The 13,917-nt window shown below is 31.8% G+C and overlaps 1 protein-coding gene across 3 annotated transcripts in view; it reads right to left on the minus strand.

The window, feature by feature from the left end:
* Window positions 1-13,917, minus strand: part of LOC148616838 (uncharacterized) — a 55,432-nt gene that overhangs the window by 8,015 nt on the left and 33,500 nt on the right. For all 3 annotated transcript variants that reach the window (XM_088583951.1, XM_088583952.1, XM_088583953.1), the window contains 5 exons: window positions 12,720-12,768; window positions 11,203-11,247; window positions 6,107-6,251; window positions 3,559-3,700; window positions 3,209-3,277 (listed from right to left, as the gene is read on the minus strand). In XM_088583951.1, the coding sequence (XP_088440077.1) occupies window positions 3,209-3,277; window positions 3,559-3,700; window positions 6,107-6,251; window positions 11,203-11,247; window positions 12,720-12,768 (450 nt within the window). The remainder of the gene's footprint in view (window positions 1-3,208; window positions 3,278-3,558; window positions 3,701-6,106; window positions 6,252-11,202; window positions 11,248-12,719; window positions 12,769-13,917) is intronic.

Consider the following 13,917-nt stretch of genomic DNA (forward strand, 5'->3'; position numbering starts at 1 on the left):
ATCAACCAAATCAAACATAATCAAGAAAGATAACTCTTGCAAAGTGCTAATTTCATGTACAATCTATATGATTTTTATCTGAAAGCTATTTCGAAACAAGAAATAACACTGAATTCGGTGGGTTTTTGACATGAATGAATCACATCCTGTCTGATTTCTATATAGACTGCTACTTAAATGATTAGAGTACTCCTAAACTGATCTTGAAATCATTTAAAATAAATCCACAAAATTAGGAAAAAAAATTACTATACCTGAGTATTCTTTAAAGTGACTAATACACAAGCCTCATGCTTGATCATGACTTTCGATCAAAATATTATGAAAACCCTGACTAAGTGACTGTTTTGTAATTCCGCAGAATTTTTATAAGGAGTAAAATCCTTATAACTTATGACTTGCAATGACACATCATAGACATATTATGAAATCAAGTAGACGGTAGATGAATCTATTTTGGTGTGTTACTGACAGCTAATTATCTTGAGTAAAAGATTTCAATATAGATGATTAATTACTGAAAACTAATGCATGGTTTTTTTATCTAGTCAGTTATTAATCAGATGGATAAGGCACTAAATAGAATGCAAAGCAAGGTGTTGTACTTCCTTACATAACTGATTACTACTACATGTATTAACTGGGGAATTTTCGGATAGTCTTTTAATCACTTTTTTCATGGTTTTTGTTATCAATGTAGTTACATTTTCATAAACCTCATAATGTTCTTCAAAGTCAATATTCAGGACAGTATAACTTTCATGTTATAGGTCTTATCACAAAAGTTTATGGTTTACAGTACAGTAACAGTTAGGTGTTCGTTTTTAAAACTACATGCACACAATCAATTCTTGAGCAATTCAAATTAATGTTAAAACACTAAATAAAATTTTATATTGATCTTAATAAAACATGAACAAAAATTGTCTGTGTTTAATTATAGTTAACCTGCAAAATATCAAAACAATGTAACCCCTTTTTTGATTGATTTATTGTGGTTTTAAGTAGCAATCTTTCTGACAGCAGGTGATTCAGGCATATCAAAAACCCACCAAAGTCAAACACATTTCTGATTCAGAAACATTTAAAGATCACATGATCAGTATTAGTTTGTTACTTGGATGTTGCACTTTTGACATAAAAAGTAAATAGATTGTGTATGAAATTTGCTATTTTTAAGAACTATAATGTTCTAAATTTAGTTTGACTGGGTTCAATTCGATTAATTTTGGTGGAAGATGAACGTACATTTCTATCAAAAATACAGATCTGTGTACCAAAAGGACTGTCATAAAATGAAAACACAGCATACATAGACCAAAAACTATCATTGTTCAGTGGGTTCTACATCATGAACCTCCCCTGCCATAGCCAGTGTCGGAATTTTATATGAGCTGGTACTTAAGTCACAAGGCAAATCTATAATTCATGTATATCAAGATGACAACAATCAAACAACCCCAATGCTTTATACTAGTCCTACACCTTTCTTTTCAATATTTTTATACTTTGAAGTGAAACAAATTAAAATTGGTAAAAAAATTTCCCATTTCAGTTAGACCATTTAACCAAACTACAGTCAGTGCAAGGTCAGAAATATATTGTTTGTTTGTTGGGATTTAACGCCGAACCTCGCACAAATACAGCTATCTATTTTTAGAAATTTAAATGCACACACTATAAAAACAGTGTCTCCAATGTGTGACTGGTCACTCTACACATTGACATACTCCCAAACAGTTAGAGTAGGAAAACACTCTCAGACCCACATGGGGTCTGGGAGTAGGCCAGAGCGTCAACACAGCAGCCCAGCCGCTAGAGGGTTTGTTTGTTTGTTGGGGTTGAAAGCCGAAGTAGCAATATTTCAGCTATATTCAGGCGATGAACATGAAGTGGATGATAAAATGAACATGAAATGATGATGAAATGAAAAATGGGATGGGACACAAGGACAATGGGGTTGACAAATTTTGATTGCCACTGGAAACAGGGAGAGGTGGGCAGGGTCGGGCAATTTAGCCTCCTGTGGCAAAGCCGTATGGTTCCTACTCCTGGAGAATACCACAGTAGGTTTCTTTATAACGTACGAGGAACATGGCATCTTTCCCAACACAGTGCACCACTATGGTTTGCGGTCAGGTTTTCCGTATTATAGCCTGACAACCCCAGCATTAACACGCCAGGGGTACCCCATTCCACTACCTGGGGCACACAACTCAGTTGCTCTGTGGGCAGAGTGCCCTAGCCCCCAGCTAGGGTTCTAAGCACCATTTAGTCACCTTTTACGACAAGCTTAGCGCTGCTGCAGGCCTATCCTTTTGACATCCGGACTGGCACAGGGCATCAGAAATATAAAGGGACAAAGACTTGGTCAAGAAAACATAGAGACAATAATAAAAAAACAACAGAAAAAGAAACATACATAAAATCAAGTGATGCAGATGTCAACAACTTTGTGGTAGTATGGACCAAGTGCAAGGGTAGAGTGAATGTTCTCTGCATCATAGTCATGTAACATCACCTATTGATTAGTGATGAAAAAAACTACACTGTGATCAGTTAAATGAAACAAAACCTTTATCAGTCCAATAAATTGTTTTAAGACCAGTTTTATAAATGGACCAATGACCAGTTATGGAACTAATTGATATCTTTCATTCACAAGTAATGATTTAAAATGATTAATCCATTATAATGGACTCACTCTACATGTTGATGTACTCCCAAATAGTGGGGAAACGCTCTCAGACCCACATGGGGTGTGGTAGTAGGCCAGAGTGTCAAAAGAGCAGTCCAGTCACAGGTAGGACATACTCTGAGTTCTTCGGTCAGGTATCCCAAAGGCCGGGCTTCACTACCTCCATCTACTAACAGACATGCTGACAGAATCCCTGTAAGGGGTGGTCATGCGAGATTCATAAGGATAGTCAAGACCTTAAAAACCCCCAATCATCATATAATGGACAATGCCATCCATGTAGTGTTATAGGTAAAGACCAGAATGTGAAGGAAAACTTTTATTATTTCGAAAAAAGCGTATGACATTACATGGTTAAAATATAGCATGGTACATACTATACATCATCTATATATAGTACTACAGAATTCTCAACAACCCAAAAAAATAGTCAAGGACATAAAATCCCAATTAGTTAATGGACCATCAGTGATTCAATTCTTATCTGTTAGAAATATACAATATACTTACCCTAACTGTCCAAATGTAATATTTTCCTGGAACTTCCTGTCATCTTTCTGTTCATCTGTTGCATCATTCCTGTAAATAATGGTATATGAATTTCATTCTTTTCCATTTCACCAGTCTCTATGTTTAGTTTTATATGTATATTTAACATCTGTTGATCATTTGCATATGAAGTTATAAACTAAATTTTAATTTCTGGTTACCAAAAAAAAAATCAATTTTTTTTCAACTAAAATAAAAACTTGCAATAAAACCAATTAACCAAAAAAAGAAACAGTTCAATTTTTTTTTTTAAATAGCAAAAAGACCCCCTCTCCCCAAAGTGTGTATTCTTATCAACTTTGGCTTCTTGCCTTGTAGTCACAGGTCTCCTTGCTCGTTCACACTGCACTGCATCAAAATAAGCAGCATTCCAAAACCGTAAGGACTGCCAGATCGGTTGATCACATAAGAAATTATATAGGAAGTTTTTCTCTATTGTTTTGCCACAAGGAACTGGAAAAAACAAAAATGTTCATAAACAAAAATATTAGTCTACCCCTTGGAATTGTAATTAAATCCATATTTTGCTGTTCCATATATATCTACAATCACAGACCAAAAGAAAGGAGCAAGGAGCATATTTCTCATCATAAATTGGGAAAGTATTTTGAGGTTTTTTTTGGGGGCATGAAATCTTGATTTTTTACAAATTCTACCTCCAAAATAAATGCAGTGAAGTCTGTATAACCTTCCTTTCGGACTACAAAATTTGTTCAGTGATCATTTAACACAGGTTCAAAGGAAACTATAACTGCTATGAAAAACTTCAAAAAATATATAGTTTAAAAGGTGCCCAGGGTCTAGTTTCATAAAACATCTCAATTGAGCTTTTACTCAAATCTTTCCTTGACTCATATTTTGACCACTCAGATCACTTGAAATTTAAGATTTAGGAAAATCAAAGGACTTGAAGAAATTCTCAAGTTGAGATTTTTTTTATGAAACCCAGGCAAGTTTACTCAAAATTTGGATCAGTCAGGTTTCTTTGCAAATACTAAATGTGTCTCATTTTGAAAATGTACATGGATTTATGACAACAGGCTTGAAATCAATAGTTCCTCTGAGCTTTGGAGACTATATAGTATTTGACAGCAAATGTCCATTTCAATAATGACATTAATTACCAGTTGATTTGTGTGTTTAACTATATATTTTGTTGTACTCTGGGGATTTAAAATGTCATCTTGATTAATAGACAGTAATGATGATGGAATTTATAGGAGCTACGATAATAATTCAGTCAAGCAATGGGAGTAATCCTACAATATTGTATGGGTTATTTAGGCAAGTGCAAACAAGTATAATAATAGTTTTGGCATTTATAATTTTGGCTAAGTGGTGCATAAAATACTTCAGCCCAGAGGAAAAAATTTTGCAGAATTTACTTTGGTGTTTATAGACAGACTGCTCAAATATGCCAAAATTAGCCCCCACAAAAATTACCCGCTACATGGTATCTGTTGCTCCTTGTCTAAAAAAATAACCTCCAATACCTACTGTAAAAGTACTATAGTTCATGCGGTTCTAATTTTTGTGGTTTTCATGGGTAGGCAAAACCACGAAATTTGGTTCCCAACGAAAAGAGATTCCCATTGATGTATATATGGAAAACCTCAAAACCACCAATTTAAGAATCCATGAACTTGTGTTTCTTCCCTAATCCATGAAAATTGATAACACAAATTAAAGTACTTCATATTATCTTTTATAGGCGACAATTTCCAAGCATTTTACTACAGTGTCATAGAGTACAATGGTACAGTAAATCCTGTCAAACCAAACCCTGGGTAAACTGGTCACCTGTGTAATCCAGACACTTCTGAAGTCCATTCTACTTTCAATACATTTGAAATCGGTGTAAACCAAATACTTGCCTTATCAGAACAAAATTATCAGTCCAAAAGGGTTCAGTTTAGACAGGTTTCACTGTACAGATATTATGTACACAAATGTTGATGAATACAGGTTATTGTTAAATTTTTATTTGTAAGCCTGTACTTTTTTTACTGATGGAACAGACTAAAAAATATAACTAGTACCACAGCGAGTTCAATACTGCGAAATGTGATACCCAGCATAACTGAGTCATTTTTTTTTTTTCATAGTTCTTTTAATTGCAGTTTTAAGGTAAAAGAAATTCTTCTTTCTTTTACTGGTATTTTTCTAAAGATATTGGAGATGAAATATCAGTTAAGTCCTATATATGTAAAGAATTTGAAAAATGATTGGCTCAGAAATGACATACTTAATTCAGTAGTGGACTTTTTAACCAAGGCTCATAGTGGATGTTCTAGGAGTCTTACTTATTCCTGTTAGTTGATACATTACAAATAACAACTATCATAAAACAGTCATCATTTGAGTAAAAATAGCTCCATCCCTTATGGGCAAAGCATAATATCATATTTAAGAACACAAACTAAAAATTAATTTCCCTTGAAATGTTAACTTAAGTAAATGTCTTTGTAAGAATCACGCAAATTCTGCAAAATGTGATACACCTCAAAAAAGGTACATATTTTTATTTTTGAAATTAAGTTTTTGTATGGGTATATATCATGAAATATATAATTATTCATTCCAATCTGTCTGCTCTTAGGAGATAATCCACATAAAAAATCAGTTCCTATTGTATTTAAGTGTCATTTACAGAGTTATCTCCCTTAATTATGTATTCCACAGTACATTCTATATAATTTTTATCTGCTAAGAGCACGGTTTATATGAAAAACCACATGTCAATTTCTGTTTACTATAAGAATTAAAACTACATATCAAAAATAAAAACATGTAGGATTTCCAACCATGAATCATATTTTGCATGATTCTTAGGTGGAAAGCTACTTAATTATTACTCACTTTGACAGTAAAAAGTGAAGCACATATTCATCAGGGATTTGGCAGGAGAGAAATCCTCTGCTTCATTGCATTCAAACAGCACCACAGCAAAATACTGGACAAGTCGGAAGAATATTGGTTCTGACACCATCTTACTGTGAACTCTCTGAAAAAAAATACAGCTCCAGTTAATTTTTAAATATCTGGCTATAATGGAGATTTTTACATCAAACTTGTGATAGATTGTATCAAACAATATAATTTCCTTGAAACTTAAAAAATTATACTATACAGTTGTGTTTTTATAGCAATTTAGTGAAAAATGTGATTTACATTTTGGAACTTTGAAGAAAATCTTACTTTAATCTGTAACATGAGATATAACTACAAATGTACTGCAATGTTATAACTTATTGCAATAATTCCAATTTGCAGTAATATGACATACATTTTGGGATGAAATTAGCACTATGAAACAGAACAAATGTGAAATATAGAACCACAAATTATTTTTTTCTATAGCTAAATAATAAATGAAAAGGCAATCAACCAAATATCAACAGAAAATCTACATCAGTAAGGTGTCAAACTTTTATATGGCTTCTTTTTATAGCATGTTTGTAAAAAAAAGAGAGAATTGAACAAAAAATGTTAAGACACTTATAAGTACTAAAAGCATAGCAAACTTCTTTATATTCCATTAGACCTGTGATTCCACTAACCTTACCAATCCTAGTTTTTTTTTTTGCTATTTTTTGACAAGCACTGTTAAAGTCTGAATGTGTCTATAACAAAAAGCAATCAAAAACTTTGAAGAAAGTTTATAGTTTTACCTACCTACCATAGTTTTTAAAAGCATTTTTGCAGAAACACAGGTATTTTTTTTCTTGGCCTTATTACTACTGAGAACATTCTTAATTTCATTTAATCTATAGAACAAATCTAGAAGTGGTTTTATGTCATGAGTTTGTTGACCTGAGTTCATCTATTATTCAGTGATTGAAATACAAGTTGTATTAATTGATCACTCAACAAAATTGAACAAAAAAACATAGTCAAAAAGTCAGTTTTGGGGGATTTCTGTCTCCAGTCTTAAAAGTACTTAAGTCAAGATGACTTCAGCCTTGAATTGTAAGACGCACAAATGACAAAGCCATACTGATATTTGTCTCCAAGCAATCATACTTTTGATTGAAAGTGTTTCTACAATATATTTCTAATGGAAGCAGCTACCAAGAGGAAACATAAATGTCTATCTAAAATTAGATCAGTAATGGCTTATCATGTCAAATTTCTAGGACAAAACCTGTATAAATCATTAATAAATCTAGAACACTATGTGTAATTGAGAGTTTATAAAAAAATGTGTTTGACATTTTAAGACAGGTGTGCTCCAATAATAGTTATCTTCTACAAGGAAGACACTACACAGGCAAATATGTCAAACATGAGAATCATATGGTTTGCATCATATCATTATCATATAAATCAAGCACCATATGATCATCATATGTTTCGGTTTACATATGATAATTGCATGATTATCATATGATAATCATGTCTTTCACAAACATATAATTGTCATATGTTTTCAAGCCAAAATTAACATATGAGAATCATATGATAATCATATGACTATCATATGTTAAATATCATATGATTGTCATATGAATAGAGCACCATATGATTATCATATGTGGCACATTTGGCTGTGTACCTGTACTGTTAGGTCACATGTACCTGTATTCATCATTATCAAATTCATGGTTTTGAAAAAATAAAAGTATATGAATTTTCAAATTGGTGGATTTCATGATAGTGCGTCAAGGACTATAAATATGATATATGATCAAGCCACTCAAAGTACAAATGGGTATCCATTAATAGAAAAGTTCTTCCACAGTACTACAACAGGAGAAAAGAAACAGGATCTTTTAAGAAAAAGCTTGTTAAGATAGCAGGTTTTTTGGCAAAATTTAAAAAAGCTGTCAATGCCCAGTTCAGCACGGAATCATAAAATAACATTTATAAAGCAATTGGTCTATCTGGGTTGTCAAACTGTATTGAATATATATCTATCACTGATTAAATATAATTTCTTGTTATAGCATCAAATAGGTTACATTACTAATTATTTAGAAGTTGATAGGATATTCCCTGCATCCAATCAAAATTGTGGTATCTCCTTGCTTAATTTTTTTTTCAAATTGTTTGTTGCTGTAGAAAGACAATAACGATGCACTGACTTGACGAAAACTTTTATTTGTCAATGCAGCTCAAATTGGTAAAAATGTTGACACAACTTCACACTTTCCCACAATTATAAGTCTTCGACTTAAATTAATTTTATGTCAAATCAATGCACTGTTATTTTTATTTATATTTCAGAGTTAATAATCATAATGTACCCGGGTATTGGATGATGGTCTCCAGTTGTATTCAGTATTTTTGTAGTTATACTCCCTAACATTTACATCACTCCAGATACTGTAAATGTATTAAGTAGCACTCCAGCTAAGGATCATGCAAAATGTGATTCATGGGTAAAAAGCCTACATATTTTAATTTTTTATATTTTGTTTGAAATGTCATAGTAAACAGAAATTGACATGTGGTTTTTCATATAACCCGTGCTCTTAGGAGATAAAAATTATATAGAATGCACTGTAGATTTCAAAATTAAGGGAGATAACTCTGTAAATGGCACTCAAATACAATAGAATCTACTGGATTTTCAATGTGGATTATCTCCTAAGAGCAGACAGATTTGAATGAATAATTACACATTTCATAGTATAGACCCATAAAACAACTTAATTACAAAAATAAAAATATGTAGCCTTTTTTGGAGTGTATCACATTTTTCAGATTTTGCATGATTCTTACAAAGACAGCTACTTAATTTTTCACAGTTGCTAATTTTCAAAGATATTCACAGGTATCAATATTTGCTGTTTCAGAAACTGATAAGCATTTTATAGTGTTAAAAATCATTTTCACAGGTACAACTTTTTGTGCTTTTCAGTCCATCACAAAAATAGCAAGAATTAATACATTTACAGTATGTCTGAGATGGTTTGTAATTGGTCAAATTAATAATATTTCATTCCTGAAAAAATATTTAATGCAATATAATCAAGAGAAGGACCAATGAAGGAAAGGGTGAAATTTAAGTGAATATTAAAAAATGAACCAGTTGTTTTTCACAATGTACTTGATTTCCGTATTTTTTTTAAGTTGATAAAAGCATAATAAACATTATGTTGAGTGCTAGGCATACTTCAACTTGTACAGGAAGTTGATATATGAAAGCTTCAAGAAATCATGTACAACGTATACCCTATCTGTTCACCAAAATTAAAAACAATCTATTTTGGGAGCCAAGATTTTTGTGACAAAAATTTTCCCTATCATTCCACATAATGAAAAATTGCAATGTTTCATGAAACAGGGAGTTGATATTCTGGAGCACCATATGCCTTATCCAAATGAAGCCACACACCAAATTTGATATCAATCCATCCATTTGGAGCCAAGATAATTGCGACAAAATTTGGACAGAAGGACAGAATAACAGAATGACAGACCGACAAGGTGATTCCAACAACTGGGGGGGGGACAATATTTACACACACAAAATTATCAGAAACTGTGAAAATTCTTCCTTGCAAATACACCACAGTTTCTCATTATTTATAGTTTTAGTAAAAACAGAATCTTGGAAACTGTTAGTAGCTAAATCACAAAAGCAGGATACATTAAATTAAGACAAAAAAAAAAAAATAATAAATCAAATGAATTGAAGAGTCGAAGCTTCAAAAGAACCATAATCACCTAGTTAGTATGACATCACATTAGAAATATTAAAATAAATTTCTCCTACATAAAAAACTGTACAACAATTTGCATTAAGGAAATTTCGTATAAAAGTTTGAATAATTTCTTAAAGGTTCAAAGGAACAGAACCAGGACCTTGAATGATAAGGACTCTTTTATACCTCATTAATAAAAATATAACACCTTAACGGAAAAAGCAATTATTACGACTTCTATATTCATTGTATGAGTTTGACATAAATTTGAGAAACAGAATGGAAAATTTATTTTAACTCTAAATTTTAAGTTTTACTGAAAAATCACAGCATTTTGTACTTATTTTCTGGAAAATCAGGTGACACCACTCATTGCAAAGGAAAAAAAAACATACATATACATGTACCATTGCTATTGAGTGTCAAAATTGTCTTGAAAAAGTACCAGTATTACTTTTGTGTGCTATATTTTGAAAAGGTTCTATGAAAATTTTACATGTCATCTCATGCCCTTACCTTGTTTACTGAAACAAAAATAAGTTTAATTATTAAAATAAAAAAAAAATGATAAAAGCACAGAAAATAAGCCAGAGAACAGGACGTTTAAAAATTCCAAATTTAGAGGAAAAATTCAGGGGCTTTTGGATCCAGTACTTAAGAAATAATGCTTTTGAAGTCAGAATGAGTTAAGCTTATATTGAATGACACAAAAATGACAGTCATGCTGATGTATACAGTACTCTAAATCAATGATGTGCTTTCAGAATATATATATCTTATTGAAGCAGCAACCAAGAAAAAAATAAGTGTCCTCAGAAAATTAGACCAGTAATTGCTGATTATGGAATATATCTATTTTCTCTTGAATTCCTTGGACAATATATCCTGTTTATTACTTTCAGGAATCATTTTTACCGACCCGATTTTATTTATCATCGATATGTCAACATTAATTGTTGCTCTTCAGAAAAAAACAACTAATATCCAATCCCCATGGTAACGTTTTCTGTTCCCTGAAAAGCCGTTATCTTCTATACTAATGTTTATTACATAGAAACAACTTTTATACATTAGACACAATGTGTCTCGGAACATCTTTACTGGAATGAGAGAATGGATAGAATTGTACCAGTTTCAAGGTACTTTAAATACAGCAGGTAATATGGTTTTATCATTAAAGACTTGTGGCAATACTGTAATCACAATAATAAAACCTGAACAGTTTAACTTGCTACTTGAGACTTTAATATGAAATTAAAGTGGAAAGATCCAAATCTCACAGAACTCTCACTTTACAGTAATTACCTGTGAATTAACATATCTTGCAAACCAAAGTCTTCCTGGAACATACTAAAAGTAGAAAAATAAGACTGTTTACATGTAACACAAAAGTTATTATGATAGTGGTACCCCACTGGGTGATTGATCAGCTCTCCAATTATCATCATTTCTAAATATAGTACAATTTCTAAATATAGTACAATGTAATACAACTCTTTAGGCTTATTTAGTATATTATAGTTTACTAAATTAATGCTTTGCTTAAATACTTGAAAAAAAACAAGTTATTGTATTTTATTCAATTTGTTTTGGGTTTTTTTTTGTATGGTTTGTTAGTTGTATATTTTCTGTTTTCTGGGCTTCATCCATATTCCTTGCCATCTGACTGGTTTTGAGTACAGATCCAAGCAAAAATCAGATAGGCAATAGATACATAGAAAAAAAAATATAATTTTTTATTGGTAAAATACATTCAATGTACCTTATACTTGTTCCCTATAATATACCTGGTAGCACAAATCTAGGGTGATGAAGATCGATTTACCCTACTGATGCATCTAGTCCATGCTCCCAGTGATTTACCCTACTGGTGCACCTGGTCCATGCTTCAAGTTTTTAGTGGAGACAGAGTTGCTCACTTACTTTTGTTTCTTTGTACCTGTTACTTTGATTATTTCATGTTCTTCATTGCGTGTGTCTGTTTTCTTTTTGTAGTCAATATCCTTTCCTAGATTATGTTCTTTTTGATGACTATTCAAATTCTAGTTCCCTTGATTTCCCTTTAATGGTTTAAAATTTTGTTGAAATGCACTGCCTAATTTCCCTGTCATTTCCATCATAAGTTATCAGTCAAAAATTATCTCCCTTCATGATGCTATCCCATCAGTAGTACTACCTGTATCAAGAGTGGTTTCAAGATTTGGTGAATGTATTTCAGTGAGAACATTTTTAACATAACACCACCTGCTTGATTTTTACATGGTCTTGTACTAAACATTTTTCTATTCATTCAGAAGTAAGCAAATCTTAAGAAAAAACAAATTCAACTTTCTAAAATATATTTTATATCAAAATATTCCAAAATAATAATTTTCAGTCAGAATGGCAAACTAGGCTTATCTTAAACATACACCTGAATTAATTCAAGACATTAACAATATGTTGACTGCTTTCACTTGGCGGGTGGTTCTAGAAAAGCAGAGGACGCTTACCTTACCGGTGCACCTGGTCCATGCTCCCAGTTTTTAGTGGAGTCCGAGTTGCTCATTTTTTCTTGTTACTTTGTATGTATGATTTTAGTTACTTTATGTTCTTTGTTGTGTGTGTCTGTTTTCCATGTCTGGTCTTTGTCCCTGGATTACATTCTTTTGATTACCGCTATAACCTTGGTTCCTTTGATTACTCTTTCAATTTTCGGCCAATTAAGAGAAGTTGATGTTCATTTTTGTACTGATTATTTTCATTTTTTTTCTGAAAGGATTTAAAAAATTGCTTCCTGACCCTTTCTATCTCTTTCTAAATATACTATAAACCCTTTATACCTGACATAATTCTCCAAACTTTGCTTTCTCAGTCTGTGATATTTCTTGACTGAAAAAGAAAATAAAAATGCTTATTAATTAAAAAAAAAAATTGTTTTTATTTCTAAGATTGTTAATATCAATATCATTATTCAAGTTGTGTTTACCTAGTCTAGCATGGTGATTGTTCAAATACAGACTTTTATAAATAACTTTCCATTCTAATAGACATGCTTCAGAGCTCTTTAGACCACAGCAATGGTAAAAAGGTGATAAACACATGACCAATATTTCATGCAACACATAGACTACATCTGTTCAAAAATATGAAAAACTAGTCCTATTAGAATCGAAACTCATTTTATCACTGTTTTACCATGGGCTGGCATTTATGTTGTTATTTAACCCCTCCCTACCACCTGAAATAAAACAATGTGGCATAAATGCCCGGCCCGTAGTAAAACAATGATAAAATAGAGTTTCCCTGATTTATTTCTTAAATAATTTCATGAGAATTACTGAGTAATGGAGAATTTGAATTAACATATCAATGAGAAACAGAGTCCAACAAAGTACCTCCTAAGAATTTTTATCATGTTCAAAATTAAAAGACATTGATTCATGCCTCTTTTGAAAATTTTTTGAGTCAATTGCAAAGAGAATGATTTTCCACTCATCTATTGTTTTTGATGTATTTGAACTATAAAATAATCTCAAAACTATTGTGCATACCATCTACTGAAAGTTATGTAAACCAGGTTTTGTGGAGGGGGATACATATATCAAATTTTCCCTCTTCTTAATCTGGCATCACACTCTCAAAGATAGAGACTCAAAATGCAGCAATTTAAATTTGCGGTAATTTTTGCTAGTTGGTTTACAGGAACTAATATAAATACCAAGGACAAAAACTGACAATGGAACTCTGAAACTGCTGCATTTCGGATTCAGAAAAAGAACAAAAATACAACCAATATTGAGAAAAATTGGACAAATACAGCTGTGAATAAGCACTTAGTCTGTATTGATTAGCTTTAAAAGCCAACTAAAAACCTGAGTTCTAGAGAAAGTGCAATGATTTTCACCGAATCTCCACTGGGATTTCATGACATGAAAGAATGTTTTATTTATTCTATTTCTTAAATGAACTGACATTTCACCAAATCAATACTACAGCAATTAATGACCTTAAATGGTGAACCAGAACTTGCTTTTAACA

The sequence above is a fragment of the Perna viridis genome, chromosome 5, assembly GCF_037379345.1.
Source record: "Perna viridis isolate PV_CMFRI_1.1 ecotype Kerala chromosome 5, ASM3737934v1, whole genome shotgun sequence".
NCBI lineage: Eukaryota > Metazoa > Mollusca > Bivalvia > Mytilida > Mytilidae > Perna > Perna viridis.